This window comes from Xyrauchen texanus, chromosome 29 (genome assembly GCF_025860055.1).
Source record: "Xyrauchen texanus isolate HMW12.3.18 chromosome 29, RBS_HiC_50CHRs, whole genome shotgun sequence".
NCBI lineage: Eukaryota > Metazoa > Chordata > Actinopteri > Cypriniformes > Catostomidae > Xyrauchen > Xyrauchen texanus.
The window spans coordinates 29,809,066-29,836,214 of NC_068304.1; the positions used below are offsets into that span (position 1 = coordinate 29,809,066).

General features: G+C 36.4%; 2 protein-coding genes across 5 annotated transcripts in view; one reads left to right on the forward strand and one right to left on the reverse strand.

The window, feature by feature from the left end:
* LOC127622875 (SH2 domain-containing adapter protein F-like) overlaps window positions 1–16,597 on the forward strand; it is a 195,312-nt gene extending 178,715 nt beyond the window's left edge. For all 3 annotated transcript variants that reach the window (XM_052096996.1, XM_052096995.1, XM_052096998.1), the window contains one exon: window positions 11,598–16,597. In XM_052096996.1, the coding sequence (XP_051952956.1) occupies window positions 11,598–11,784 (187 nt within the window). In that variant the 3' untranslated portion in view covers window positions 11,785–16,597. The remainder of the gene's footprint in view (window positions 1–11,597) is intronic.
* A 677-nt stretch (window positions 16,598–17,274) lies between these two features.
* On the reverse strand, window positions 17,275–26,400 carry ubl7b (ubiquitin-like 7b (bone marrow stromal cell-derived)). Of its 2 annotated transcripts, none has more exons than XM_052097206.1 (11): window positions 26,308–26,400; window positions 25,872–26,049; window positions 25,664–25,783; window positions 25,458–25,540; window positions 24,956–25,040; window positions 24,823–24,880; window positions 23,364–23,497; window positions 23,174–23,223; window positions 22,574–22,744; window positions 22,349–22,459; window positions 17,275–21,559 (listed from the first exon to the last, which is right to left on the reverse strand). In XM_052097206.1, exons 2-11 carry the CDS (start codon window positions 26,044–26,046, stop codon window positions 21,419–21,421), a joined length of 1,128 nt encoding a protein of 375 aa, XP_051953166.1. In that variant the 5' UTR covers window positions 26,047–26,049; window positions 26,308–26,400; the 3' UTR covers window positions 17,275–21,418. The 2 variants fall into 2 exon arrangements, with proteins under 2 accessions (XP_051953166.1, XP_051953165.1); XM_052097205.1 differs by having other exon boundaries at window positions 22,574–22,747.
* Window positions 26,401–27,149: the final 749 nt, after the last annotated feature.

Sequence of the window (27,149 nt, forward strand, 5' to 3'; positions counted from 1 at the left end):
ACATGCAAATGATGCATGTCTGAGTCTACTGAAATATTAATGTCTTTATTAAACTGGCCTGGTTGTGCTCAGCATGACTGATGAGGATTTCGTCTTTGACTAAAAGTGAATGTCTGCTTAAAATTATGAAATGTGTATTTGTAAACAAGACCGCAATCTGAGGATTACTAATCTATGATAACATTTATCTGATGGCTTACTAAAGCTTTTGGTTTATCATGAGCACTGTTCCAAAACTTAGTCAGCTTGCTGTGAAGTCTTTAGATAGCTACCTTCTAAAGGAGTATCCTAACTGAAATTACTAACTAACACTCCATAAACAACACTCCTAATGTGATGCGCACAGGAGACTTGACTCACAATTGGTTCCAGTTTAACTTTAGCATGTGGCTAAGCTAACAAAGTATCATACTTTAATAAGCATATAAAAAGGCAAATATTGGGTAGATTAGCTATAGTTAAATTGGTCTGAACTACATTTTATTGAGAATTTTCAGTATAGAACAAATTATAAGTACGTTTAATATTAACATTTCTCTCAACCCATCCGCCAACTTGGATGATGGGATAAAATGCCTTAGAATTTAGCAAAAATAAGATATCTTAAAATGCAGCATATATTGCTGCCTACCTATTGTTATAAACCTTTTGTGTTGGAAGTGCACATGTGAGGCTTTAAAGATGGAGCAAGATTGTTTGTTGTTGTTGTTGTTGTTGTGTTGTTTTCATTCTTAAAATTCTTTAATTTATCTCAGCTCAATGTGGATAGATATTTTTATTTATTTATTTATATAGCACAATTAAAACAACAGTTGTTGACCAAAGAGCTTTACAATAAGACCATCACATAAAACACTAACAAACACAATAAGACAAATACAAGGAGCATACAAGCAGCATAAAAAAGCATATATCATGTCAATTCAAGTCATTTTTATTTGTATAGCGCCTTTCACAACACACATCGTTTCATAGCAGCTTTGCAGAAGATCAGGCATAAACGGAAGATAAAACTGTAACGTCTATAATATCTATGAGTCATCATTGTGTAATTAGATAAAATATGATTGTGAATTGTGTCTACAAATAAGTAATTAAATAATAATTGTATTTATATCCCCAGTGAGCAAGCCAAATGCAACTGTTGCAAGGAACACAATACTCCATAAGATGTTGGTTTTTGGCAGAAAAATAACCTTGGGAGAAACCAGATTCACTGTGGGGACCAGTTCCCCTCTGACTAACATTATGAATATAGTGCCAGTATTACTTGTGTATAGTGCAAGTCATGGCTTAAAATTATTAAACTAAGTAAGTGTTAAGGGACAGTGTTTAAACATAGACACAGCGATACGTAGCAGTGGAGTCCAACACGAAACGGGAACGGAGCTGGATCCAGCCGGTTCTGGTGACCTCAGGATAGGAGTCCCGATGTTGAGACAGGGTAACAAATAAAATAATATTAGCATAGATGCCATTCAATTTATTGATCATGATTAATGTTTCTGGTTCCGGCAGACCAAAATAAAGCAGCCTAATTGTGGGTTGAAGGATAAATTAGGTGAATGCCTGGCAAAATAGATGAGTCCTTTAGTCTAGACTTAAACTTTGGGAGTGTGTCTGCATCTCAAACAGCGTTAGGGAGACTATACCATAGTTTAGGAGCTAAATATGAAAAGGATCTACCTCCTTTTGTGGATTTTGATATTCTAGGAAATATTAACAGGCCAGAATTTTGCGATTGTAATGGACATGATGGAATATAGCATGGTAGAAGGTCACTTAAGTACTGCGGAGATAGACCATTCAAAGCTTTGTATGTAGTTAACAGAATTAAAAAATTAATACGAAATTTAACTGTTAGCCAATACAACGATGATAAAATGGGACTAATACGATCATATTTCCTGGTTCTTGGTAGCACTCTGGCTGCTACATTTTGAATCAATTGAAGTTTATTTATTGATCTTGCTGGACATCCTCCCAGTAATGCATTACAATAATCTAGTTTTGAGGTCATGAATGCATTAATTAGTTTTTCAGCATCAGCAGCAGAGAGCATGTGCCGTAATTTAGCAACATTTCTTAGGTGGAAGAATGCTGTTCTACAAACATTGGTAATTTGATTTTCAAAGGACTGATTGGTATAAAATATAACACCTAAGTTCTTCGCTGTTGAAGTTGATGTAACAGTACATCCTTTGAGAGTCAAATTATATTTTAGCCTTTTATTATTAGAGGTTTTTGGTCCAATAAATAGTACCTCTGTTTTATCGGAATTTATTAGAAGACATTTCTGGCCATCTAATCTTTTATTTAATTGATACACTGCTAATTTGGAGGATTGTGAAATCTCATCAGGTTTTGAAGATATATAAAGTTGGGTATCGTCGGTATAGCAGTGGAAACGTATTCCACGATTCCTGATAATATCTCCCAGGGTAATCATATACAAGGAGAAAAGCAGAGGCCCTAAAACTGATCCCTGTGGCACTCTATACTTTTGTTTGGTTTGACAATTCCTCATTTAAATAGACAGTGTGGTAGTGGTCTGCTAAATAGGACCTAATACCATGCTAATGCAACTCCACAAATGCCAAAATAATTCTCTAGCCTATTCAAGAGAATGTCGTGATCTATCGTGTCAAATACAGCACTAAGATCTAAAAGCACTAGAAATGAAATGCAGCCACGATCAGATAATAAGAGCAAGGTATTTGTAACTCTGATAAGTGCAGTCTCTGTACTGTGATGAGGCCTGAATCCTGACTGAAATTGTTCATATATACCATTTCTCTGTAGAAATGAACATATTTGGGAGGATACCACCTTTTCTAGTATTTTCGACATAAACGAGAGATTTGAAATCAGTCTATAATTAGCCAGTTCTCCAGGATCAAGTTGTGGCTTCTTAATAAGTGGTTTGATAACTGCCATTTTAAAGTTTCTTGGGACAGGTCCTAAGGATAGCGATGAGTTAATCATATTAAGAAGTGGTTCTGAAATTACAGGAGATACCTCTTAAGAGCTTAGTTGGTATTGGATCTAACAAACATGTGGCTTTTGATGTTTTGATAAGTTTTGTTAGCTGTTCATGAACTATGACAGCGAAGGATTGAATTTGTACGTGAGGAAAATTATGAGATACTGTTTTCTGAGGTGCTATTACAGATGATTGCATAATTCCAATTTTATTTATGATATTTACATTTTATCTGTAAAGAAATTCATTAAGTCATTACTCTTGTGCTGTGATGTAATATCTGGAGTCTTTATTCCTATCCAATTTAGCCACAGTACTGAATAAACACCTAGGATTGTTGTGGTTATTTTCTATAAGTTTACTAAAATATGCTGACCTGGCAGCTTTTAGTCTGTAGCTACAGACACTATCCCACAAAATACTTCTAATTTTGTATTCTTCCACATGCGCTCTGAGCTGCTCTCTTGAGAGCATGAGTGTGATCATTGTACTATGGTGCAGGGCTTATTTCTTTAATCAAAGGGGGGCGACACTATAAAGAGTGCTAGAGAAGACTGTATTTATATTTTTTTTCATCAAGTTCTTCTGGGCTTTAGAGTTTACTGAGTGTATGAGATAGATCTGAAAGATTATTAGTGAAGCTATGTAATATCTGGTTCTGTTGAGTCAGATACAGATACAAATACTTTATATGACCACTACAGTGGTCAAATAGTTAAACCTGAAGGATAGCGTGGTGTAGATTTAGTAACATTATCTGATCGCAGCATACAAGAGATGAGGTAATGATCCGAGATGTCATCGCTGTGCTGCAGAATTCCTATATTATCAACATCAACTCCATATGATATAATTAAATCTAGCATATGATTATGGCGATGAGTTGGTCCTGTTACATTCCAAGAGAGTTGAGAATATCGCTAAATGCTAATCCCAATGTGTCATTTTCATTATCTATGTGAATGTAGAAGTCACCAACAATTAAAGCTCTATCTACATTAACTGCATGATCTGATAAAAAAATGATCAAATTCACAAAGGAAATCAGAATAAGGCCCGGGTGATCTATACACTGTAGCTAGGGTAAAAGACGACATTGTTTTTTTAATTTATATCTGACGGTGTCACATTAAGTATTATTAGTTCAAAAGACTTACATTTATATCCTGTCCTCTGAGTAACATCAAAAACTTCACTGTAAATTGTAACAACACCTCCTCCTTGACCTTTCAGACGAGACTCGTGTTTATAACAATAACCTGGGGGAGTAGATTAATTTAAACTAATATATTCATCTGGTTTAAGCCAGGTTTCAGTCAAACAGAGTGCATCCAAACTATGATATGTTATAATTTCATTTACAATTAGCGCTTTGGTAGAAAGAGATCTAATGTTTAGTAGCCCTATCTTTATATGATGTTTATCTTTAATTTGTTTGTTTTGTTCAAGTTTGACCATAATCAAGTTTTTCTAAATGATTTAGTGAGGGTTTTGTAGTTTGTAGTTCGGGGAACAGACACTGTCTCTGAGATATCTAGGTGATACTGTCTCTATGTGTTGTAGTTTATGTGACCTGTGTGATGTCTCAAGGTAGCTAGCAGACGTTTGGATTAACCAGTTTGTCTGCTTCCTGACCTGGGCCCCAGTTAATCAAATTCTATCATTATTAAGACTATGTGCCAAATTACTAGAGAGGAGTGTGGCACCTTCCCTGGAGGGATGGAGTCCATCTCTCTTTAGCAGGTCAGGTCTACCACAAAAACTCTTCCAGTTGTCTATAAATCCTATTCTATTCTCTGGACACCACTCAGACATCCAGCCTTTCAGTGACACTAATCTACTATAAACCTCATCACCACGACAAGCAGGGAGGGGACCAGAGCATATTACAGTGTCTGACATCATTTTTGAAATTCACACACCTCTTTAACATTATCTTTAGTGATCTCCGACTGGTGATCCCGACATGAATAACAATTGTAGAAAAGCTACATTTAGCATTAGCCAGTACTTGTAAATTTGATTTGATGTCAGACGCTCTAGCACCCAGAATGCAATTAACAATAGTGGCTGGAGTCTCTATTTACACATTCCTTACAATAGGATCACCAATAACAAGGGCTCTTTCAACATGATTCTCAGTGGGTGCATCACTGAGTGGGGAGGATCGATTGGAAACCCTAACATGAACGGGAGAGTGGGGTCTCTTTTTTGAGCGAGTATTTCATCGAGACGTCACCCATATGCCCTGCTGTGGGGGCTCTACAGCCGGAACCAAAGTGTGTGTGTTGCTCTCTGTACTACTCTCATCCGAAGTGATCTAGATGGAGTGTATGTAATCAACATGTTATGAAAGGTAAGAGGGAGCATGTTCATGCAAAGATTTAAAAACTAGTATCAGAATCTTATATTTGATTCTAAAATGAACAGGCATCCACTGTAAGGAAATTAACACCAGTGTAATATGTTAATGTTTCTTGACTTGTCTCAAAAGTCTGGCGACTGCATTTTGGGCTCTTTGCAAGAGTGCTAATGCTCCGGCATTGATTACATATTAGAGAGAGTTACAGTAATCGAGCCTGGATAAAATTAATGCAAGTATGACTTTTTCAAAGTCCAAAGCAGATTAAAAAAAGGCTTAGTTTTTGTAAAAAAAATGTAACTTAGGAAAAACTGGATATTATAACTGACAAATTAATAAATGTATAACCAAATGTATTTGCTTATCCATTTTTAGATCCTTATCCAGTAAAAAATCCAAAATGTTTAACATTTATTTTAGTGTATTCTGACAGGGTAGTTGATTTTAGGCACAGACTGACAACATCACTAACTTGACTAAATACAATACCCTCTGTTTTATTCTCAATGTTACGCCATACACGTTTATGTTAATCTTACGCCATACACGTTTCTATGTCTTTTAGACAAGCTAGAAGTGAGTCGAGTGTGTTTGTGTTGGAGTGACTTAAAGGCAGATAGATTTGTGTGTCGTCAGCGTAGCAGTGAAACGACTGAAGATGGTCCCAAAAGGAAGCATATATTAAGAATAGATAATTGGAGTGAGAATCTAGCCTTGGGGCACCCCCTAATGAAATATTATAATTATGCCATTTGTAAGTTGATTCCCCTGAGTGTAAACACTGTGGCTATGTGGCACTTTCAAAACATTGATTTGTTTGAACATCTGACTAGGATGACACATTGGCTTATCTAATGGTGTGAGTTTGGGGTGGGACTATCTGTTTGTCCAAAAATTGTAAGACAAGAAAGTGTTCAGACCTGTTTGAAAACGTAATTATTTAATTATTTTGCAATTCTGTTGGGTAAGGCTAGTGGTACAGAAATTACACTTCACCTTTAAAATGTGTTTTTTTTTTTTATTAATTATTATTATATAGAACGGAGTTATTGTCTCTAAGGGCAGATAAGTGAGTCAGTGCAGAGCATAAGTGATATGACCCAGTCTTTTTAAGGTTTAGGCTGCAAAGAGGCTTTTGTGGCTGCCTGGTTTATGGTGGAAATGTCAGAAAATTGCTGAAGGGAGTGAAATAAATCTCCTGTGAATGGAGGACGAGTAAACGTTTATGAATTTACGGTGTGCAGATGTTCAGCCTCACCGGGACCACAAGCAATGTGAGGAAATTTAGAATAGGTATGTGCTGAAAGGCACTCTTTTGGCTTGTAATTTAAACATACACTATATAACCAACTCTCATTTGCATTTTTTCTTTGTTTTACACAATAAAATCACCAGCAGGTTGTTAACTTCTGCAGAGTTACCTTTCTATAACATTTATCTTCTCAGGCTTAATTTAACATCTGAGATATTACTCTGTAGCTTAATGTAAATTGTATTTTAAAGGTTAAATACAGGTTAAGTTAAATGCACTATATGTCAAAAATGCTAGTTTTAAAAAATTTTAGTTTTAGGTTTGTGGTTTGGATTAGAGGATCGTTTATAAAATATGTATTCTTCTTCACTGTATTACTGCCTGTGCAGCTGAAAACAACTTGCTTCACACTTCACTTTTGGTACCCTTCCAGAAAATGGAGCTCATATGTGCCCATATGCCCCAAAACAGTTACTTGCTTTGGCCACTGTGGGCTGTGTTTTGCATTCCAGAAAGCACAGACCGATTTTAGCTAAAAAAAATGTACTTTTACTGATTTCACTGTGAGATCAGTCTGATTGAACTGGGATAAATGTAAAAATATGCATTGTTTCGATGGCATAGCCATAAGACTTTAAAGTTATGGAGTAACATGAGACTAGAATGATAACATTGATTACTAACCTTGTCAGTGCAAAGTTATGACCTCATAAATCTGGTAAACCCTGTAAATTTTGCAAGACATGTGCAAGGATGCCAAAAAGAGTAAATTTACAATGAACAAACTGAGGGACAAGTCAAAATTATCTCATTTGCATGTGCGCATCCCCTTATTACTTGTCTGCCTGTCAGACTCGTCAACTTGCGACACACACAAACACGTACGTACGCACGCACGTGCAGCTGAGAAAATGTCTGAGAGAAGTGAGGCGATGGGATCTGACGTGTGTGTGTGTGTGCGTGTGTGCGTGTTTTTGTGATTTACGAGGACAATTTTGTAAGTTACAAATTAGTAATTACAAGGGTATTATGCTATAAATGTGATTTATGAGGACATTTCTAGTGTCCCTATAATTCAAATCGCTTAAAAATCATACTAAACAATGTTTTATTGAAAATGTAAAAATGCAGAAGGTTTTCTGTGAGGGTTAGGTTTAGGGGTTGTGTTAGGTTTAGAGGATAGAATCTATAGTTTGTACAGTATAAAAGTCATTATGTCTATGGAAAGTCCTCATAATGATAGGTAGACCAACGTGTGTGTGTGTGTGTGTGTGTGTGTGTGTGTGTGTGTGTGTGTGTGTGTGTGTGTGTGTGTGTGTGTGTGTGTGTGTGTGTGTGTGAGTTAAAGTAGTGTTTCTCAGCTGGTCTATTTGGACTGGGACGCTCGCGGACAGCAGGGAAAGAACAACGCCATGGTTCTCTCATTGAAGATATTTAGGCGGCCGCCCAAGTGATCAACTATTTAAAACTGCCGAGGCAGATTTAATGATAATCTCGCAAACAGCTAAAGCAGACATCAGGCCCTCCACATGGTATAATGTAGCCCGCGGCTCATTTATCGTTAAAGCTTTTTTTTTTTATTGAATATTTCAGTTAACTTGCATTGGGACCTAACGTGTCTCCACAGGTGTTTAACATGCTCAGGGTTGCCAGATAAGAGACGCAACACCACCAGTTTGAGATATATACTTGCACAAATTGGAAATATTCTGCATAATGTTATACTTATTTTGTGCAATCTGGCAACCATGCACGTGAGTGCACTTTTTTTCACTCTTGCTTTCCCCTTTGAACAAACTTAGTGATCTGTAGTGCAATATTCTGATCAAGGAAAAGTGTTATACAGCTACTCCGTGTCCATTCTTGAGGCTGCTTGTGATGTTTTGTGCTACTAATTTTGCAGGTAAACCTTCTCAGTGATTAATTTAAATATAGAAGTAGATCTTGGCATCATTGACACACGGAGGGGTAATCATTGACATGCGAAACCATCCAGGACACCCGCATCATGGCACTTTTAGCATGTAAACGGGTAAAGTTTTAGAAAAAAAACAAGTAAACTCGCCTGCTTTGCAAACCTGAAAAGTTCTATAAATTTCATTATTTATTTTTTTTATTATTTAAAATATTATATTTTAAATATTTTAAAATGCCATTTGTATAATATCATTAATAAAAACAATACAAATGATAAATAATATATAAAAAAAATAGCAATTACACATGCGTGCATGGAATTATGTATGTGAGCATTTGAATGTGATTAAGCTGCGTAGGTAACTAATTGAGTCGGTACAAAGGTAGTACTAATACAGGAGTACATTTTCCTAACGTTGAGCTTTTCACAACTTTTTGACACTCACTACTTGTTCCACTTTAACATCAATGCCGCAATCTCTAGCTTGAACCTGCTGCTCACCAACCATATAGAAAGAATTGAATATGCCTGCTCATCTCCACTCACACCAAGGCAGTGGTCATGTAGGCTAACTTAACTTACCACTTGGAATGTGCACGTATGAATTTTGCAGCAAATCGTGTTGTATACTAGGCTAAATTTAGCATATAATGTAACGTTTAGGCATTTGCTGTGCTCTATAGAGTTTACCCTGTTATCTCTCTTTTTTTAATCGCCGCGCGCACCAATGAGGTCACAGCCTTTACAAATGCAATTAATAGATAAGCAAGGTGTGGACTGACCTCACTTAAAATGCCTAGTGTCTGTTGGAACTTTTTCTTAGTGTGCGCAAGTGTGAGGATAGCTAGGAATCTAAGCTGCATAGGTTGCAAGTTCAATTCCAAGTGCCGTTAGCTTCAGGTTGACTGCATTTAATGCAATGTAAGTCCTGTTTTAAATGCCAAGTTAATTTCCTTTTCTCTGCCTCTACCCTGGTAATTAAAATTGCTGTCATGGGCACCGTTCCTGCAGTTTATAGGCTAGTACAGCTGAATGGCTTTTCCACTGTGTCTCTCATTAGACAGGGGGTTTCTGTCACATGCACTGGGGTATATATAAGTAGTGGTTACAGGGTGGTTGCCACAGCGTTGTTGTGCATTTGCTAAGGTGTTCTGGGTTGCTAGGTGGTTGCTTACTAGCCCAACCCAAAAGTCCACCCCTCAGTCTTTATCCCCGAATCTGAATATGCATACTTCCATCTATATAGTATGCCAGAAGAAGTCAATTAAGTAGGATGTCCAATTCCTCAGTATTCATAAAACAGTAGGCGATAAATACACAAATGACCTACTACATTCAGTGAGATTCTGAAGTGCGCATCCAGACACTTTACTACCCCATAATGTCACAGGAGCTGAGAAGACATCATATTCAAAATGCAAAATTAAAATCATAATAATAATAATTTAAGTACTGTGTATGCTAAGAAAGTTGTTACATGTTTAACCCAAACCAGAGTAAATAATGTTTGTGGTTGTTGTTACCATATCATAGATTCAGGTCATGGGACAATGCCAAAGTTCCCTGATTAAGTATGTCCAGGAATGTATTCATACTACTCACCTGCATACCTAAAGAATGTCCTTTATTCCCTGCCAAGTAGTATGCTCTTCATTAAATCTGGTACCTACTAAATCTGGTGACAATACACAAATTTAAACGCAGCTTATGATATTATGGTCCCTAAATGTTTTATTAGTATAAGTCTATGGGGTATTTATTGGGGTGTCGTCACCTGCTAGGTAAAAATTTACATCAAATCACAGAAAAGTAATAGCACAGCTGTCCCTAAAGAGCTGCATGATTTGAGGCATCATTCAGTCTGTAGCACAAATGGTGAGGGACTTATTACGTCAAAGTTCACCCAAAAATGAAAATACTCTCATAATTTACTCACCCTTATGCCATCCCAGATGTGTGTGACTTTCTTCAGCAGAACACAAAGAGAAGATTTAAATTATTTCTCAGCTTTTTTGGGCCATACAATGCAAGTGAATGTGTGCCAACATTGTGATGCTCCAAAAATCAGCATAGTCAGCATAAAAGTAATCCATATGACTACAGTGGTTTAACCAATGTCTCCAGATTGATTTGATAGGTTTGGGTGAGAAACATCAATATTTAAGTCCCTGCTCAGTCAGTTTCCACTTTAACTTTCACTTTCAAATTTGAGTTTTGGGTGATTCACATTCTTCATGCATGTGCCCCCTACTGGGCTGAGAGAAGAATTTCTACGAAAAATAGAGTTGAATATTGTTCTGTTTCTCACCCACACCTAACATATCACTTCTGAAGATATGGATTTCAACACTTGAGTCATATGGATTACTTTTATGCTACCTTTATGTGATATTTGGAGCATCAAAATGTTTGCACTTACTCTCTTGCATTGTATGGACCTACAGATCTGAACTATTAATTTGTGTTCTACAGAAAAAGATAGTCATACACATCTGGGATGGCATGAGGGTGAGTAAATGAGAGAATTAAAATTTTTGGGTGAACTATTCCTTTAATACACCACATAATCTTTACCACAGAAGCAGAAATGTATACTATAGACAACTGAAAATAACACAAACCACATTTTCCTTATAAATTTAAAATTCAAAGCACACAAAACATCAACTTACTTTTTGTTAAAGTGTCAAAAGGTAACCATGCCCCTTCCCTCTGTCCTTGGTTTAGTGCAGGAAAGCTTTTAATTTGCTTTGCATTCACTACCCCAGCGAAACTTGACAACATTTAAAATGCTCTACGGGTGTGCTCGTTAAAGCTTGTGGGTCTCCAGCCCTACATTTCAATGCTTCACGTGATGTGTTTGCCAATGAACAGAAGCACTTCAGTACTGTACACCATGAGAGTGCTGCTGTCTGACAACTAATCATATGTTGTTTTTTTCTCTTCCCATTAACCTTTCCTTTTTTCCTCTGCTTCTCGTCCTTTATTAAACTGTCCCCTCTCTCATCCAATCTCTCTCTCTCTCTCTACATTCCCTTTACCTTCTCAAATTTTCTCACATCTCTTTTCTACCCCCCTCCAGGAGCAGTCAAGGTTTCATGCATATGAAGCTGTGTCGGACCAAAGACAATAAGTATGTACTGGGTCAGAACAGCTGCCTGTTTGACAGCGTACCAGAGATCATCCACTTTTACTCCAGTCGCAAACTGCCAATCAAAGGAGCCGAACACATGTCCCTGCTTTACCCCGTGGCCATACGGACACTATAGGAACACTCTACGGCAGAAAAGCTAATGCAGTCTTTCATAAATGCTTAAACTCTATGGAATGTGTCATACATTGGATAAGGACTACTTTGTGAGGAAAATTATTGTCTTCTGTCTCCAGCTCATGTTGGATCTTATAAGCTGGTTATAAACATTTTATAACAGGAGTAAGAGTGTTTATTAAGCATTTATAAGTGGCAGCAAAGGACAAACATTATACTAATGTGCTACTGAAGTTCCAAAGGCAAAAAGGGAGATTCCTGGAAGCCCAATTTATCTCGCCCGAGCTCAGTGGACTAATGGAGCAGGACTGACCAGAGTACTGAAGAAAATGACTTCTCTGCAGCATAACCTACTCATACATGCCTTCTCCTTGATCCCAGACCTGTTCTTTCCCTCTTTCTTCACATAAGTGGATCTTAAGTTGTAGACCTGCACCCCTCACTTTATCCTCTACTGTTTCATACTGTAAAAAAAAAAAAAAAACTTGCCATTTACAAAATATTCAAATCCATCTTATTTTATCTTATTTTCCATATTCAAATTTTAATGTCTAAATATTTGGATGATGTCTCACAGGCTGGTTCGTCCCAGTTCTGTTTCTACTACAGATGTCTATATCTCAAAACACTAAAATCATTAGGCTTTTTATTTGAATGGAGATGAAAATTGAACGCTGGAGACAAGTGACTGAATCCTATTTGAATTGCTAAAACCTTATCATCTTGACTTCCTGTCACAATATAGTTCTCTCAATATAAAAGTCATGTGGGTTTGGTACATTTTTAATCCCTTTACATCAACATTTTCAAACAATACTGAAAAAGTACAATTTAGAAGACTGAAACCATGTTCAAGTTTTCCAGTCAGACACTTACAGTGGCCCCAAAAATTATTTGGACACTAGCACCCTGTCTACACCGGAGACGAGCGGTGCATCTCATCAAAAGTAATAGAACCCCATTATAATCAATGATGATGTCTTCACTGGAAGCGTCTGTTGCGGCACGTCTCACAGACAGTAAACGGGTGTACCGTTCCATATTGCGTCACGCTCTGGCGTGACTACACAAATTGAACGATTTAAAACAATTGTTTTGATACGTCCAGTTTAAATAGCCTCAAGCCATTGCGGCGCGGTACGGTGTGTCAACGGACTTACCCAGTGAAGACACTTAAAAATGCTTGAATATTTACGATTGTTTAATGTATTATATAACAAAATATCAAACAATTTTGTGTTTATTTTAAAGAAATACAACAAAAACACTTTTTCAAGCAAGACAAAAATATTTGGACATTTCCTGGTTGTCAATCTTTTTGGAACATGTCCATGGTTGATGTGATGAACAACACCTGTGGATACCAGTGTTGGGTTACTCAAAAAAGTCCACAAATTATAGTCTATAAAATTGTAAGCAGATTACTTTAATCATTACTACATTATTATTACATATTATTACTAAGATTTAAATTAATATCTAAAACGCTTTTCACAGAAAATATTTATTTTTATTTTTTATTTAATTATTGATATTTTTTTTTGCTCAACAAATTCAAAATAATGTATATATTTTCTCCTTGTTCAATTTGGCATGCAAGTCATACACTCAGCACATATGAACATAAATCATGTTTTAAATTATACATAAACTGTTGTAATTTAAAAAAATGTGTAACCCAAGTAATTAACTTAATTGAAAGTCAGTAACTGTAATCTGATTTCTCACATTTAAAATGTAATGTGGTACACTACTTTTTAATTTAAACAAATTATTTTGGATTACAGTAACTAATTACTTCATAATCAGATTACACCCAACACTGGTGGTTACCTAGCTGAGTAACCAACAAATATATATAAAAATAAATATTGTGACAAAAAGTTAGTTTTATAAAAGGATATAGCATCATTTATTCCATTTGGTTTGATTCATGCAATTTTAATTGTGACTAAAATGCCAAATATGTTTTTGGGAAAAGAGAAGTTAAGAGATAGTAACTCGTCACTATTTCTAAATATCAACTTAATCAACAGATTATAACATCTCTTAAAATCAGTAATAATGAAAAAAGAAAATGTTGGTTGGTTAAAAACTTTATGGTGAAGAGGAGATGGATGGTGCCATTTAAGTGTACTTGGACAGGGCCAGCATTTTAGATAATGTAGTAGACTCTTGATCTATGTTACCCAACAGGGTAGAGAATTGATTGCATTGTGTGGCCCTCTGTTTCTTAAGCGTGAAAAAGGACCTTTTAATTTAAGGGGAAGGGGGGGAATGAGTCACTTTATACTCCACACGAGTTTAAGATGATCTCGACCAAGGAGAATGAAATATGCCTCTATTGTCTACCTCAGAAAATCAATTTCATTCATCCATCCACTGATCAATAAGGTACAATAACATTGCAGATATCGATTCATTTGACTCATCCCATTCTGTCATCTCAAATTTCCACCAAATTTTCTATTTTGGTGTAAGAATAGCTTTTTGTTTATCTAAACGCCCTCAAAAGCTGTTCTGTTTGTGTGTTTGCTAGAGGATGTGGTTTGACCATCATTTATATGGAAAGTCACTCTGTACTGTTGTGTGATGCCAGTGACTTCTGTCTGGTTAAAGCCTTATACTGTAAATGCATGGTTTAAAAAAGAAAACAAATCAAGTATGTCAAACTGATTTACAAACTTTCTACTCTCGATGAATGTTTTGTGGCTGTAATTTATTTCTGAGGAAAAAAATAATACTATTGCTGATGTTTTAGTCCTAGGTTACAAAGACAACTAAGATGCTCTCGGCCAGTGTGTGTGTACTGTATGTGTGTGATACTGCTTGTGCCATATATCTGACCGTACATTTCTTTGGAATTGTCCCACGACTGATACTGTTAAGCCAATCAGATTCCAGGTTTGTCAACAGCTCTCTCCTGCTCCTATTTCCGACCTCAAGTTTTCCCTGTTTGCCGTCACCCAGCAGTTTCTTTGTGCATTTTTCCCCTGTATATTTAAACAACATGATGCACATTGCAATTGTGGTACAATCTTTGAGTCAAAATCAAGTGTATTTAATTAGTGTTCCGTGTGCTTTTGTTCTTAGTGTGTGGACATTTATTGTTTTCATTCCTTCAGCTTTCTTTTTCTTACATTTACTTTTGTTCATAAGTGCAGTGTGATCTTTATATGAGCCATTTTGTCCTTATAGGGAAAGTTCTAAAGAAAAAGAAAATATGTATCATCATTTATTCACTCTAATGTGGTTTCAAACCCGTTTGACCATCTCTCTTCCATGGGACACAAAATTATTTATTTGGCAGAATGTCCCAGCTAATCTTTTTTCCATAACATGAAAGTGAATCACTATAAAAGTAGTATACAGCTGCTTTATTTCAAGTTGTTTATTTAAAAAATGATGAAAAATCTTCCCCAACACCATAGCTCTCAAATCTCATTCATATGCATTCAAATATGGTGTGTTCAGATACATCATACAAAAACAGGTTTAAATGACATGACTCTGAGTAAATGGTGACCCCAAACAATTTCATATTAGGGTAAGGTTTATTCAAATAAGGTTTAATGTAAATCTGTTTGAAAATCAAAACTCTCATCTGTTTGGACTTTATCATTTGTTCTTAGAGTAAAATTTCCTTGACATTTTTGAAACGCATACCACATTCCTTCACCAGATTATCCAATGTGAATCTATTAATGCTCTTGATAGCATCTCGTTGTTAATTGCCATTCGGCTATTCCAGTCATTTTGTAATTATTCAAACAAACCTGAAGGAAATGGCTCTCAACTGCACCATCCTAATTCCCTCAGTCCCATGTGTTCAATGAAGAGGACCATCATATACATGTCTTTCCTGGAAATACATTTGTGTTGCTTTAGAGGCGAACCCAGGGGAGAGCACTCACGGAGAAAGATGGACTGCTTTAAGATGGGTCAGTGCAGATAATCTGTCTCTCTGTCAGTAGAAACATGCATCTTAATGCTTTAATAAGAAAGCCATGTGGCCAGATTATTACACTGAGGCACATTTGTGCTTGAATCAAAGGGAAGATGAATGTATGTATGAAAAGAGTTAAAGACCCTGATTGTAAAGTGATTGTAAATGCAGAGATCTGGTAAACCAAGGCAGTTTTAAGGTCAGTTATGCATAAGTCAGCAAGATAAGGGGCATTTTAGACAACAGTTTAGAAGAGATGTGGAAAGAGCTAAATTAAAAGGAGAGGACATTAAATGAGATATGAAATTATCATGAAAGCAGTTGAAAAGACAGGTGAGGGTAATAAATGAGTAAAACGATGTGGAGAGCAGTAGAAAAGAGGACAGTTATGATGATTGAAGGATGAGGGAGGAGAGAGAGCAAAGAGGAAACATCTCTGTCTCACTGTTGATCTATTATTGCATCACTCCACCCATGTTGACAAGTGTTTGTATTGCCTCAACTGAGTATCATTTTAATAGGATGTGTGTGCTGCCATACCTGTTATGTTTGAGCTGATGAATTTAATTATTATGTTTTTCTTCAAACTATTGGAGTCTGCATAGAATGGGTTTGTGTACATTTTCTTCATGTGTATGCACTAACGTGACATATCTGTACAGTACCTCTCCGCCAAATGTATATACTGAATGTAATGTTTGGGGACGTGGAGGCTTTGAGATTCTGACAAATAAAGTTTATGGGTCTAATTTAACGGGGTGTTTTGTCCTGTGTGAAATAATGCTTGTACAAGATGAAATTAAATGTATAGTTCACCCAAAAATAAAAATTCTTTCATCATTTACTCACCCTCATGCAATCCCAGATATGTATGACTTTCTTCTGCAGAACACTAACAAAGATTTTTAGAAGAATAAAGCTACGTGACTCCATTCAATGCAAGTAAATGTTGGCCAGAACTTTGAAGGTCCAAAAAGCACATAAAAGCAGCATAAAAGTAATCCATGTGTTCTGAAGCGATATGATAGGTGTGGGTGTGAAACAGATCAATATTTCAGTCCTTGTTTACTATAAATCTCCACTTTCACATTCTTCTTCTATTGCTGTTGTTGATTCTCGTAATTTGTGTATATCACCACCCACTGGACAGGGAGAATAATTTACAGTAAAAAAATAAAAAAAAAGGACAAATATTATTTTTATGATCTGTTTCTCACCCATAACTTTCATGGCACTTCTGAAGATACGGATTGAACCACTGGAGTCATGTGGATTACTTTTATGCTGCCTTTATATGCTTTTTGGACCTTCAAATTTCTGGCCACAATTCACTTGGATCGAATGGACCTGCAGATCTGAAATAATCTTCTAAAAAAAAATCTTAATTTGTGTTCAGCAGAAGAAAGTCACATATCTGGGATGGCATGGCAATTGAGTTTTAATTTTTGGGTGTACTATCCCTTTAACAGAATTTTTTTTTTAAATTATTGTGTAATTTGTTATGATGTCCACATATCGTATTCATCTCTACATGAATGTGTGATATTTATTTTCTTTATTTATTTGAAGCATTGTAAGCAGTACACATACAGTATATACAGTAAATTAAGTGTCACACTCTCTGTCACCGCTTGACATTTAATGCCAGATAACCACAAGCAGGATATAAAGACACACGTGTTCTCTTAACATTGAAAGAATCTGCAAAATAAGATGCATTTGTAAATACTAAATGGTTTTCATAAAATAATAAAAAGAAATACCCTGACATTCTGTCACCATAGCAACAGGTTATTTAAGGCAAGGGATACACTAAGAGTTTTTCTTGTCAATGTCAGTTTACCACATCTACTATGGGTGAGTTTTCTGTAAGTGAATGTTTTTTCTTGAAGAATGAAAGAAGAATGTCCGAGGACAAAAGATTTCCTTACGCTTCTAAAGAGCTGCAGTGTGAGGCAATATTCATTCAATCTCAGACATGTTTGTGACTCTTACAGGACAAGCTACCATTAACTAACCATGTTTTACAGCCCATATGAGAGCTACTGTTGTCGTAATTGAGGGAGCAGTGTCACCATCTGTAAATGAAATAGAGATAGGTTCACCCCCACATCCCATGGCACATTATCTATCACGTTTTGAGTTTTTCTGTTTTGGGAGAACTATTTCTTCAAGTTCATTATAGTTGAGAAACCTCTACGATATTAAGATGTGTGTGTGTCTCTCTGTTGTGAAATATTTTTTAATCCATAGACAATGATTTAGAAATGGTCTGTTGCACAGGAAGTCATCTCACTTTTCCAGTCAAGCTTGTATGGATTGATGACAATAACAGTACACCAGTCACACAAGAATAAATAGTGAAACATCAGAAAAAGTTCAGAATAGAAAAAAAAAAACATCCAGCTGAGAGAACAAACCTATCACATACTTTAATATTATTTCTTTCTTTCTTGTTGGTTCCCCTCCTTCCTTTCCCCCTTGGTTTCCTTCCTTCTTTCCTCCTGGTGCCTCCTTACTCTATCCTTGCCTTCCTCTCTTTCTTGGTTTCCATCTTTTCTTCTAGTGTCCACTTTCTTTCTTGGTCAACTTGTTTCCCTTCTAGTGTCCACTCCTGCATCTCTCTCTCTCTCTTTCTCTTTTCAGGCTAGTCACGTTTGACTGAAAGCAATTTTGGGGAGCCGACCTAATGTTAATTGCACACTCACTGCCTTATTGTAGTAGACAAAAGGGGCAGAAGTTCCTCTTCAAGACACTGTGCATCACAGTAGTAACAGAGTTGAAATGGAACTGTTAGACCTGTGCTGGTGTAGTTACATTAACTTGGCTTGTGGACAGCCTGCGGCACAGTAAAGAAACTAGCGAAGCCCATATGAGATTCTGGAGCACAAATCCTGGTTAAGAACTTCATTCATCAAACAGACACTGCCAGTAGGGCACAGTTCCTCTTTGAACAAACAGTGTCTGATAAATCAAATATAAATATATACTCTTTTAACAGTAATTCTGCACACACCCACCTGAGGACCATATGTAAACTACACAGACTCAGGATATTGCATGCAGCTGTGTGTGCAAGTCCGTAATGCAGCAGGGCAGCGTGTTTAGATACCCTGCCAGCACAAAAGGTGAGATCTAATTTACGAACTGCGCTATAAAAGTGAGGAGGGTAATTAGAGGCCATTGTGGAGGACTCCAAAAGGAGTGAAGAGAAGTGGAGGAATAGCATTTGTCTCTCTCAGCAACCCATTGACAAAACCAGAAAAAGACTTGACAGATTTATTGTGAGGTTTTGTCAGGTTGACAATAAGAGAAGAGCAATGAGTTTGGCTATTAGCCACTATTAGACAGGGCAGCTTCTTCCAAGTGCACGTGTTGATTGAATGAGAATTTTAAAGTACCTGCACAAGAGGGTTTAGGTTTATATTGTATGAATTTAGTGGAACCAGAGATATTCTAATCAGGTAAATATCATTACAAAACATGCCAAGAACATGTCCAGGGCATGTTTCATTCCAACATCAAAAGAAAGAGATAAGAAATAGATTTTGCATAAAAAAAAAGCATATTTTCACCTACATTTGTATTACTGTATTGCAAAGAAAAGGCATGTTTCTGTATATTGCTAAGTTTTAAAAATGTATAATATTTGTTGTACAGCTTCTATGCAGATAAAAAACACAAAAAATTCAAATCCATTTAAAAAAATGTATTACAGTAATAACAATGTTTTATCCCCACTGAGAATAAGGGGAATACAAAAAGGAGTTAGTAATGCATTGTCACAAAAATAATGTCATTGAAAAATATCTAAAAGTTTTTGTTTTGTTTTAGATTTGATCAGTCGATCATTTTTCTTAACCAACATCTGGATTGGTATTGGGTGGTTTGAGTCAATTGATACTAATTACAGCATTATTTTGTACACACACACCTACTGATAAGTGTAAAGCCCAGTACTGACTCAATCCCTTATATGGGCATACACTGTCACCTAGTGGTCATTTACTGACATTACATTAAGACCCCAAACTGAATCATCCTTGTGCTCTGTGTGTGTGTGTGTGTGTGTGTGTGTGTACATATATACATATATATATATATATAGATATATAGATATAGATAGATAGATAGATAGATAGATAGATAGATTAGTTAGTTTAAGTCAGAAGTTTACATACACTTATGTTGAAGTCATTAAAACACATTTTTTAACCACTCCACAGATTTAATATTAGCAAACTATAGTTTTGGCATGTCATTTAGGACATCTACTTTGTGCTTGAAAACTAATTTTTCCAACAATTGTTTACAGACAGATAATTTAATTGACTATATCACAATTCCAGTGGGTCAGAAGTTTACATATAACTGCCTTTAAGCATATTGGAAAATTCCAGAAAATGATACCAAGCCTTTAGCCAGTTAGCTTCTGAGAGGAGGTTTACTGAATTGGAGGTGTACCTGTGGATGTATTTTAAGGCCTACCTTCAAACGCAGAGCCTCTTTGCTTGACATCATGGAAAAATCAAAAGAAACAAAGGAAAAAAATTGTGGACCAAGTCTGGTTCATCCTTGGGAGCAATTTCCAAATGCCTGAAGGTACCATGTTCATCTGTACAAACAATAGTATGCAAGTATAAACACCATGGGACCATGCAGCCATCATACCGCTCAGGAAGGAGACATATTTTGTCTCCTAGAGTTGAATGCAGTTTGATGCAAAACGTGCAATTCAATCCCAGAACAACAGCAAAGGACCTTGTGAAGATGGTGGAGGAAACAGGTAAACAAGTATCTATATCCACAGTAAAACGCATCCTACATCGACATAACTAGTCTGCTCCAAATCCGCCATAGAAAAGTCTACAGTTTGCCAGTGCACATGGGGACTAAGATAGCTCAGCAAGTATTGACAATGACTACCACCCCTGGAGTCACGAGTTTAAATCCAGGGTGTGCAGAGTGACTCCAGCCAGGTCTCCTAAGCAACCAAATTGGCCCGGTTGCTAGGGAGGGTAAAGTCACTAACCTGCTTGTGGTCACGATAAGGGGTTAATGGACAATGATCCCAAGCATGCCTCAAACATACATCCATGTGTCAAAATGGCTTAAGGACAACAAAGTCAAGGTATTGGGGTGGCCATCACAAAGCCCTGACTTCAATCTGAGCAGAACAAGGAGGTCTACAAACCTGACCAGTTCTGTTTGGTGGAATGGACCAAAATTTCAGCAACTTATTGTGAGAAGCTTGTGGAAGGCTACCCAAACAGTTAAAAAATGTCAAGGCAATGCTACCAAACACTAACAAAGTGTATGTAAACTTCTGACCCACTGTGAATGTGATGAAAGAAATAAAATCTGAAATAAATCATTCTTACTATATTCTGACATTTCACAAATAAAAATAGTGATCCTAACTGACCTAAGACAGGTAATGTTTTCTATGATTAAATGTCAGGAATAGTGAAAAACTTAATTTAAATGTTTTTGGCTAATGTGTATGTAAACTTTGACGTCAACTGTATATTCTTGACATTAATCACACACCTGAAAGAGGTTTAATTATCAATTCCAAAATTTAGGTAAAAAATTTAAAAGCAGTCCTTTAAGGCAATAGTAACCATTTAATTAACAGTAAACTGTTAGCCCTGCTCAGTCTACAGCAGTTTAACGCCAAGTTAAAACTTTAGACAACACCTCCCCCAGCAAAGATGAGCTCGAGAGCTGCCTGCAGGTCTCCGTTCGTAGCTGTTAATGCGCGCAGTGCAAGATCCTCATCCTGGATCCCCATATCCCTCAACTGCTGCATCTGAGATTGCCAACGTCCCTACAACACACACATATTGGCTGTGATATAAAGGCTCCATAAAAAATAAAAAAAAAAAAAAAAAAAGTTTCAAATTTCCAGTGACAAAAAATGTGTCTCGTACACGTGAAATGTTGCATAACATGACACAATCAAAATATATTTGATGTTTCATGTACAGTTAAAGGGTAACTAAACACCTGCTCAGAGTCTGACTCCACCCACTAGAAATATTTTAAAATGCAGGAAAAGTGGGCAGACCCCGGCGGGGATAGAGGGAACGAACCGAGTACGGGGCTGAGCGGGGGCACCTGAGACTCGTAGTAACGGATTAATTGACAGCTGCTGTCAGACTCTATGTTATTATTATTCCTCACACGGTCGCAAGACGACATGTACATGAATCTGGCGTGGTGAGCTGGAACCCGCTTACGTCAGCTGTCACCGCTTACGTCACGAGTACCGCAACAGCCAATAGGAAAATTCAACTGCAGTAGCCACCGTTCAACCTGAAGAGGGCAGCACTCAGACGTTTTTACACCATATATTGTAGAATTTAAACACTTTATACACAAATGTCAAAAAAATTACTTGAATCAATGACCAGTACTAATAAAGCCCCATGCTTACAGATCATTAACTAAAAAAAGTTGGTTTAGGGTTTAGTTACCCTTTAAGAGAAGTGGTATTTTGGACCAAAACAATTTCTCTGTGGACAGGGATAGGCAGTGTGATGTCAAAGAAATAGAAACAGAGCAACTGACAAAATGCTGTCATGGACATTTGTTCTCTGGGCCTATATGGTTCTACCTGTAGTGAGCTCACACCAGAGGACTGTAGAGCTTGCTGCAGCGCCTGACTAAGCAGACTGCTTGTGACAGGAACACCTGATGGCAGTGACGGTCCAGCAGAGGACATTTCCTACAGAATAAAAGAGAGAGTATTTAGACTCAAAGAGGTATGAATTTATATCATTTATACAATACATCCAACCATTATTTTATTATTGTGTGTGTGTGTGTAAGAAACTCTTACTTGACCACCCAGTGTGGGTGTGACTCCACTGCCTTCAGGTGTGCTGGCTAAAGCTAGAGCTGACGCTAGCTCACTCTGGGTGATGGGACGTGGTCCTGTGGCTCCACTGTGTCCCAGTGTCATCGGTCTGGACCTTGCAAATGGTCTCTGGTGTCTTGATGAACTTCTACCCTGCTTTAATGAATATGTATAACACGCAAATTACATTTCTGGTTACTATAGTTACTAATGATCTCCCAAAGGTTATAGGCCATCAGCCAGATGAATTTCAATATATATATTGCCATGATGTCAGAAAAAGCTTTTGAAAGCTTTGTTTTGCATTACAGAAATTATGGACTATGTTTAAGAAAAGACTGTCATAAAGGTCTACATCATATAAAGTGGTTAAGAGCCACTTATAAATCAAATGCACTGCAGTGAATCAATGCCATAGACTGTAATGGTATATTTTGGTATATATTTGGTATATATTAACACATTGTTCAATATATAACAGTATAAAAATGATAGTCTATTTGTGTAGTATAGTAAAGACACATATGGCATTTATACCAGTACTACATTTTGTGGCTGGTGAAGTGTTTGCAATAAACTTACAGGCTGAAAATCTTCCTCATCATCAGACATGCCCTCAAACAGAAAACCTCCTGTCAAACATAAGACATTCAAGTCACCTGACTCTTATTTAAACAGCATTTGAGAAGGTATGCATGTTATACATGTTATCAGATGCTGTTTTGCTTTAATTTAAGAGGCCTACTGTGATTAGACTTGTGTCAGGGTATACCTGGCATGTCACTGTAAGAACTGGCTGTCGCGTTGCGGGATGTGCTGGCACTTGATTGGTTGGACATGCTGCTCGTCACAGAGTGTAAGACCAAGATGATAGCGTTGACCAATGCCGGGTGAGATCTGATCAACCTGTGAGCCAATTAAAATGAAGGAAGGAGAGATTATGTTGACTGGTGTTTTGTGAATAACTGCACTTATTGTTTTTAATATGCAATCAAGGCAAGACTAGAAATTATTTTCCTTAAAGCAAATGATAAGTCATTTTTATTTCAATTCAAAACCTTAAAGGAATAGGTCGCCAAAAAATGAAAATTCTCCCATAATTTACTCACCTGCATGCCATCCAATATGTCTATGACTTACTTACTTCTGCTGAATACAAAGACTTTTAGAAGAATATCTCAGCTCTGTTGGTCCATACAATGCAATTTGACAGTGTATTTTGAAGCTCTAAAAAGCACATCAAAGCAGCATAAAAGTAATCCATACGAACCCAGTGGATTAGTCCATGGGTTCCACGTTCAATACAAGTTAAGCTCAATCGACAGCATTGGTGGCATAATGCTGATTACCACAAAAATGTATTTCGACGATTCTTTAAAAAAGCAAAAATTAAGGTTACAGTGAGACACATTTGAAGTCAATGGGGCCAACTTTTGAAGGGTTTTAAGGAAGAAATGTGAAGCTAATAATTTTATAAAAGCATTTATATTAATTCTTCAGTCAAAACACATGTATTTATTGAGCTGGAAATGTGTTTAAATTGTAAATTTTACAGTCATTTTAGAGGTTCAGTGTTTGTTGACATTCCATCGTTATGGCAACAAAGTTGTAAAATTGGCTATAACTTTACACAGAAAAGGTTCATAAGCAATTTGATCACACTAAAATCATATTAACGTGCATATTGTTAATATATTGTGGCTATACTTTTACGGGTTATATTTACAGGTTGCTATATTCACCTTACAAACCGTTTCTTCTTTTTTTTTTTTAAGAAGAGGGACAAGTCTCTGAACCCGGAATATTCCTTTAAGTTCTTTTTTTCCAATACATTATCCTCCCTGCCCGGTAGGGGGCAATATGCACAAAGAATGTGAATCACCAAGAAAAGAAAAAAAGGAATGTGGAAGTGAAAGTGGAGATTTATAGTAAAAGAAGACTTAAATATTTATCTGTTTCTCAACCACTCATATTCTATTGCTACTGAAGACATGGATTTATCCACTGGAGTCATATAGATTACTTTTATGCTGCCTTTATGTGCTTTTTGAGCTTTAAAGATTTGGACCCTGTTGATTTGCATAGTGTAGAGTGCTTTGTTTGTGTTTAGCAGAAGAAAGTTAGTTATGCACACCTGGGATGGCACGAGGGGTGAGTAATTAAAATACATTTTATTTTTGGGGGAACTACTACTTTAATTCATAGATATTGTTTATTTCAAGAAGACTCACATGTCCAGCAAGTTTGGGTCTGTAAACTGTACAAACAGGTCTTTATCCTGGAGCACACCTGCAGAATAAATTAATTAATGAGAAACATATTTGCTCTCCCTGCAGGCCCTTATGTGTTTCAGTGTTAACTTACCTAAAGCAACAGGGTCTGAACTGAGTCCTGGAGAGGCCACAATAATCTGGTCCAAAGATTCTTTATTACCCAGCATCTTGAACACCTGTAAATCAAAGAGACAGGATCTCACAACTTCTGACCAATGAATTTCCTTGAGTTTTCAAGTCATTCATAATTACTGGATACAGATGTATTTCAAATAATTTTACAGAGACTGCACTCGCAAAGAGAAATCTCCATGATTTTTAAAGATTGTATAATTTTTTTATTACTTTTCCATGCCTGAAAATAAAAATTATCTTTTAAAATTCTCTAATATTTTTCAAGTTTTCTATGACTGTGGGAACTCTAGAGAGAGTTTGTTTAACCGTTTAAGAATACTCTTCTGAATCAAATACGACATTATATATACATTAGTTGCAATGTGTTCTTTTAGACTTTTGTTCTGTTTTATGCATAAAAAAAATAAATAAAAAAACTAAAAACAATTTCTTAAAGGTACTGATCAAAACAACTGTACCGCATCTCTGTATGCTGCATTGGAGTGCAAAGCTGCCTGAAGCATCCTGAATTCTCTGGCAGCTGCAGACCTGTTCACCGGCTCTGCATGAGATCAATAGAATTTTTAAAAATATTATTTCACTCTTCAATTACGTTTGATAACAAACTGACATTTATCTAACCAAATTAATTTTGCCCTAAGATATATATCAGCACCAAACATACCAGGTTTGACCTCAGGTTCTGGCCATGTTTTCTTAATAATATGCAATGTTGACCCACACTTAATCCCATAGGAGTCTAACGTGAGATCGTCTTTGAGCACATATCCACAATGCACAAAGTCTGCAAAAGTTGAAAGCAATTGGTCACAACAATGGAGAGGAAGTCAATAATAGTTACTGATGTTTGTGTGTACAGAGTCAGTGCAAACCTATGAGCTCAGGGTCAGGAAGTGAGTCTGGAAACTGTGCTGAGATCAGCTGTTTGAGTGTTGATACCAAGTATCTGCCTGGATGGACATCTCCTGGTTCACTCTCTGGAAACTGGAAGACTGATTTGGGTTTGTCACTGAGTTTCAGGGAGAGATGCCATGCGGAACTTTCCATTTCCTTAATGAGGGTAAAGAAATAACAGCTTATTTCTGGTATGGTGTCTCTTTTGTTAAAAAAAAATAGTTAAAAGAAACTTAGCTCTGCTGTGGCCGTATGAGAATGAAGTTCTATTACTGAGAAAACTGCTCTCACTTTCAGTTCTACAGGGCTGTTTATAATGACACGGCTGTAATATGCACATCAATTGGTAGACAATAGACATCGATCACTCACTGAACTAAGATACAATATATTTATTCCTATGACATTGCTCACCAGCTTTATTGTGATCGCTTCATACAACAGCAGTAAATAATCACTGAGACAGCGCTTTATTCCGGATATGACGTCGTACGCGTCCTTCCGCCAGTAAGCCAAAATGGCAAATAGAAGTAAAATAAATTTGTCTTGACGATGACTTAACGGTGTATCTTGTTTTTTTTTTTTTTTTTTCAAAAACAAGGTTTTTGAATCCCATGTTTGTGCTCTTAATACAGCATTTGTTTTGTTTTATTATATCTTAATAATAAAACAATGCTTGTAATGTAATTTAATGTAGCATTTTATATAAATATTTTATGTGTGCAATTTGTAATTAAAATTAAAATTGTGTTATTATTTTTAAATTGTAATAATAATTAAAACTATAAAATATTTATTAAAACAAAACAATATTACATATAAATATAAGAATCCACATGCTGTTCTATATCTCACTTTCAGCATCCCAAAAATGCAGCAACATACATATACTATTTTTATTTATTTATTTGTATTTCTATTTAACTTTGTGTATAACATATTTGAGTCACTGTATCTAAGTGTAGAGCGATTGTCAATCTTTGAGTCCTCCAGTGGGCCGCAGACATACTGCAGAAAGAGACCTCAATATTTCAACATCTTTGACAACGAGGCTGTGAGGGATACTGACAGTCTTCAGTAGACTGTACTGCAGTTTAAAGTGTTTTTGGATTGTTCCGCGGACAAAACACTGATAAAAAAATATATGTTCAAGAACATTCAGTATACAAAGAACTCCAGACAACATGATTTGTGTAAAATCAGATGTGATCTAAGCTTTAGACAGCTTTATAGCCTCCCATTCGTGCTGCTGAAGA

Coding starts and splice junctions, on each gene's coding strand:
- ubl7b (XM_052097205.1), bottom strand. CDS start 26,046: ATGGAAAGTTCCGCATGGCATCTCTCCCTGAAACTCAGTGACAAACCC. Junction 25,784..25,871: donor TCCTGACCCTGAGCTCATAG/GTTTGCACTGAC, acceptor CAACTTTTGCAG/ACTTTGTGCATTGTGGATAT. Junction 23,224..23,363: donor TTCTTACAGTGACATGCCAG/GTATACCCTGAC, acceptor TATGTTTGACAG/GAGGTTTTCTGTTTGAGGGC.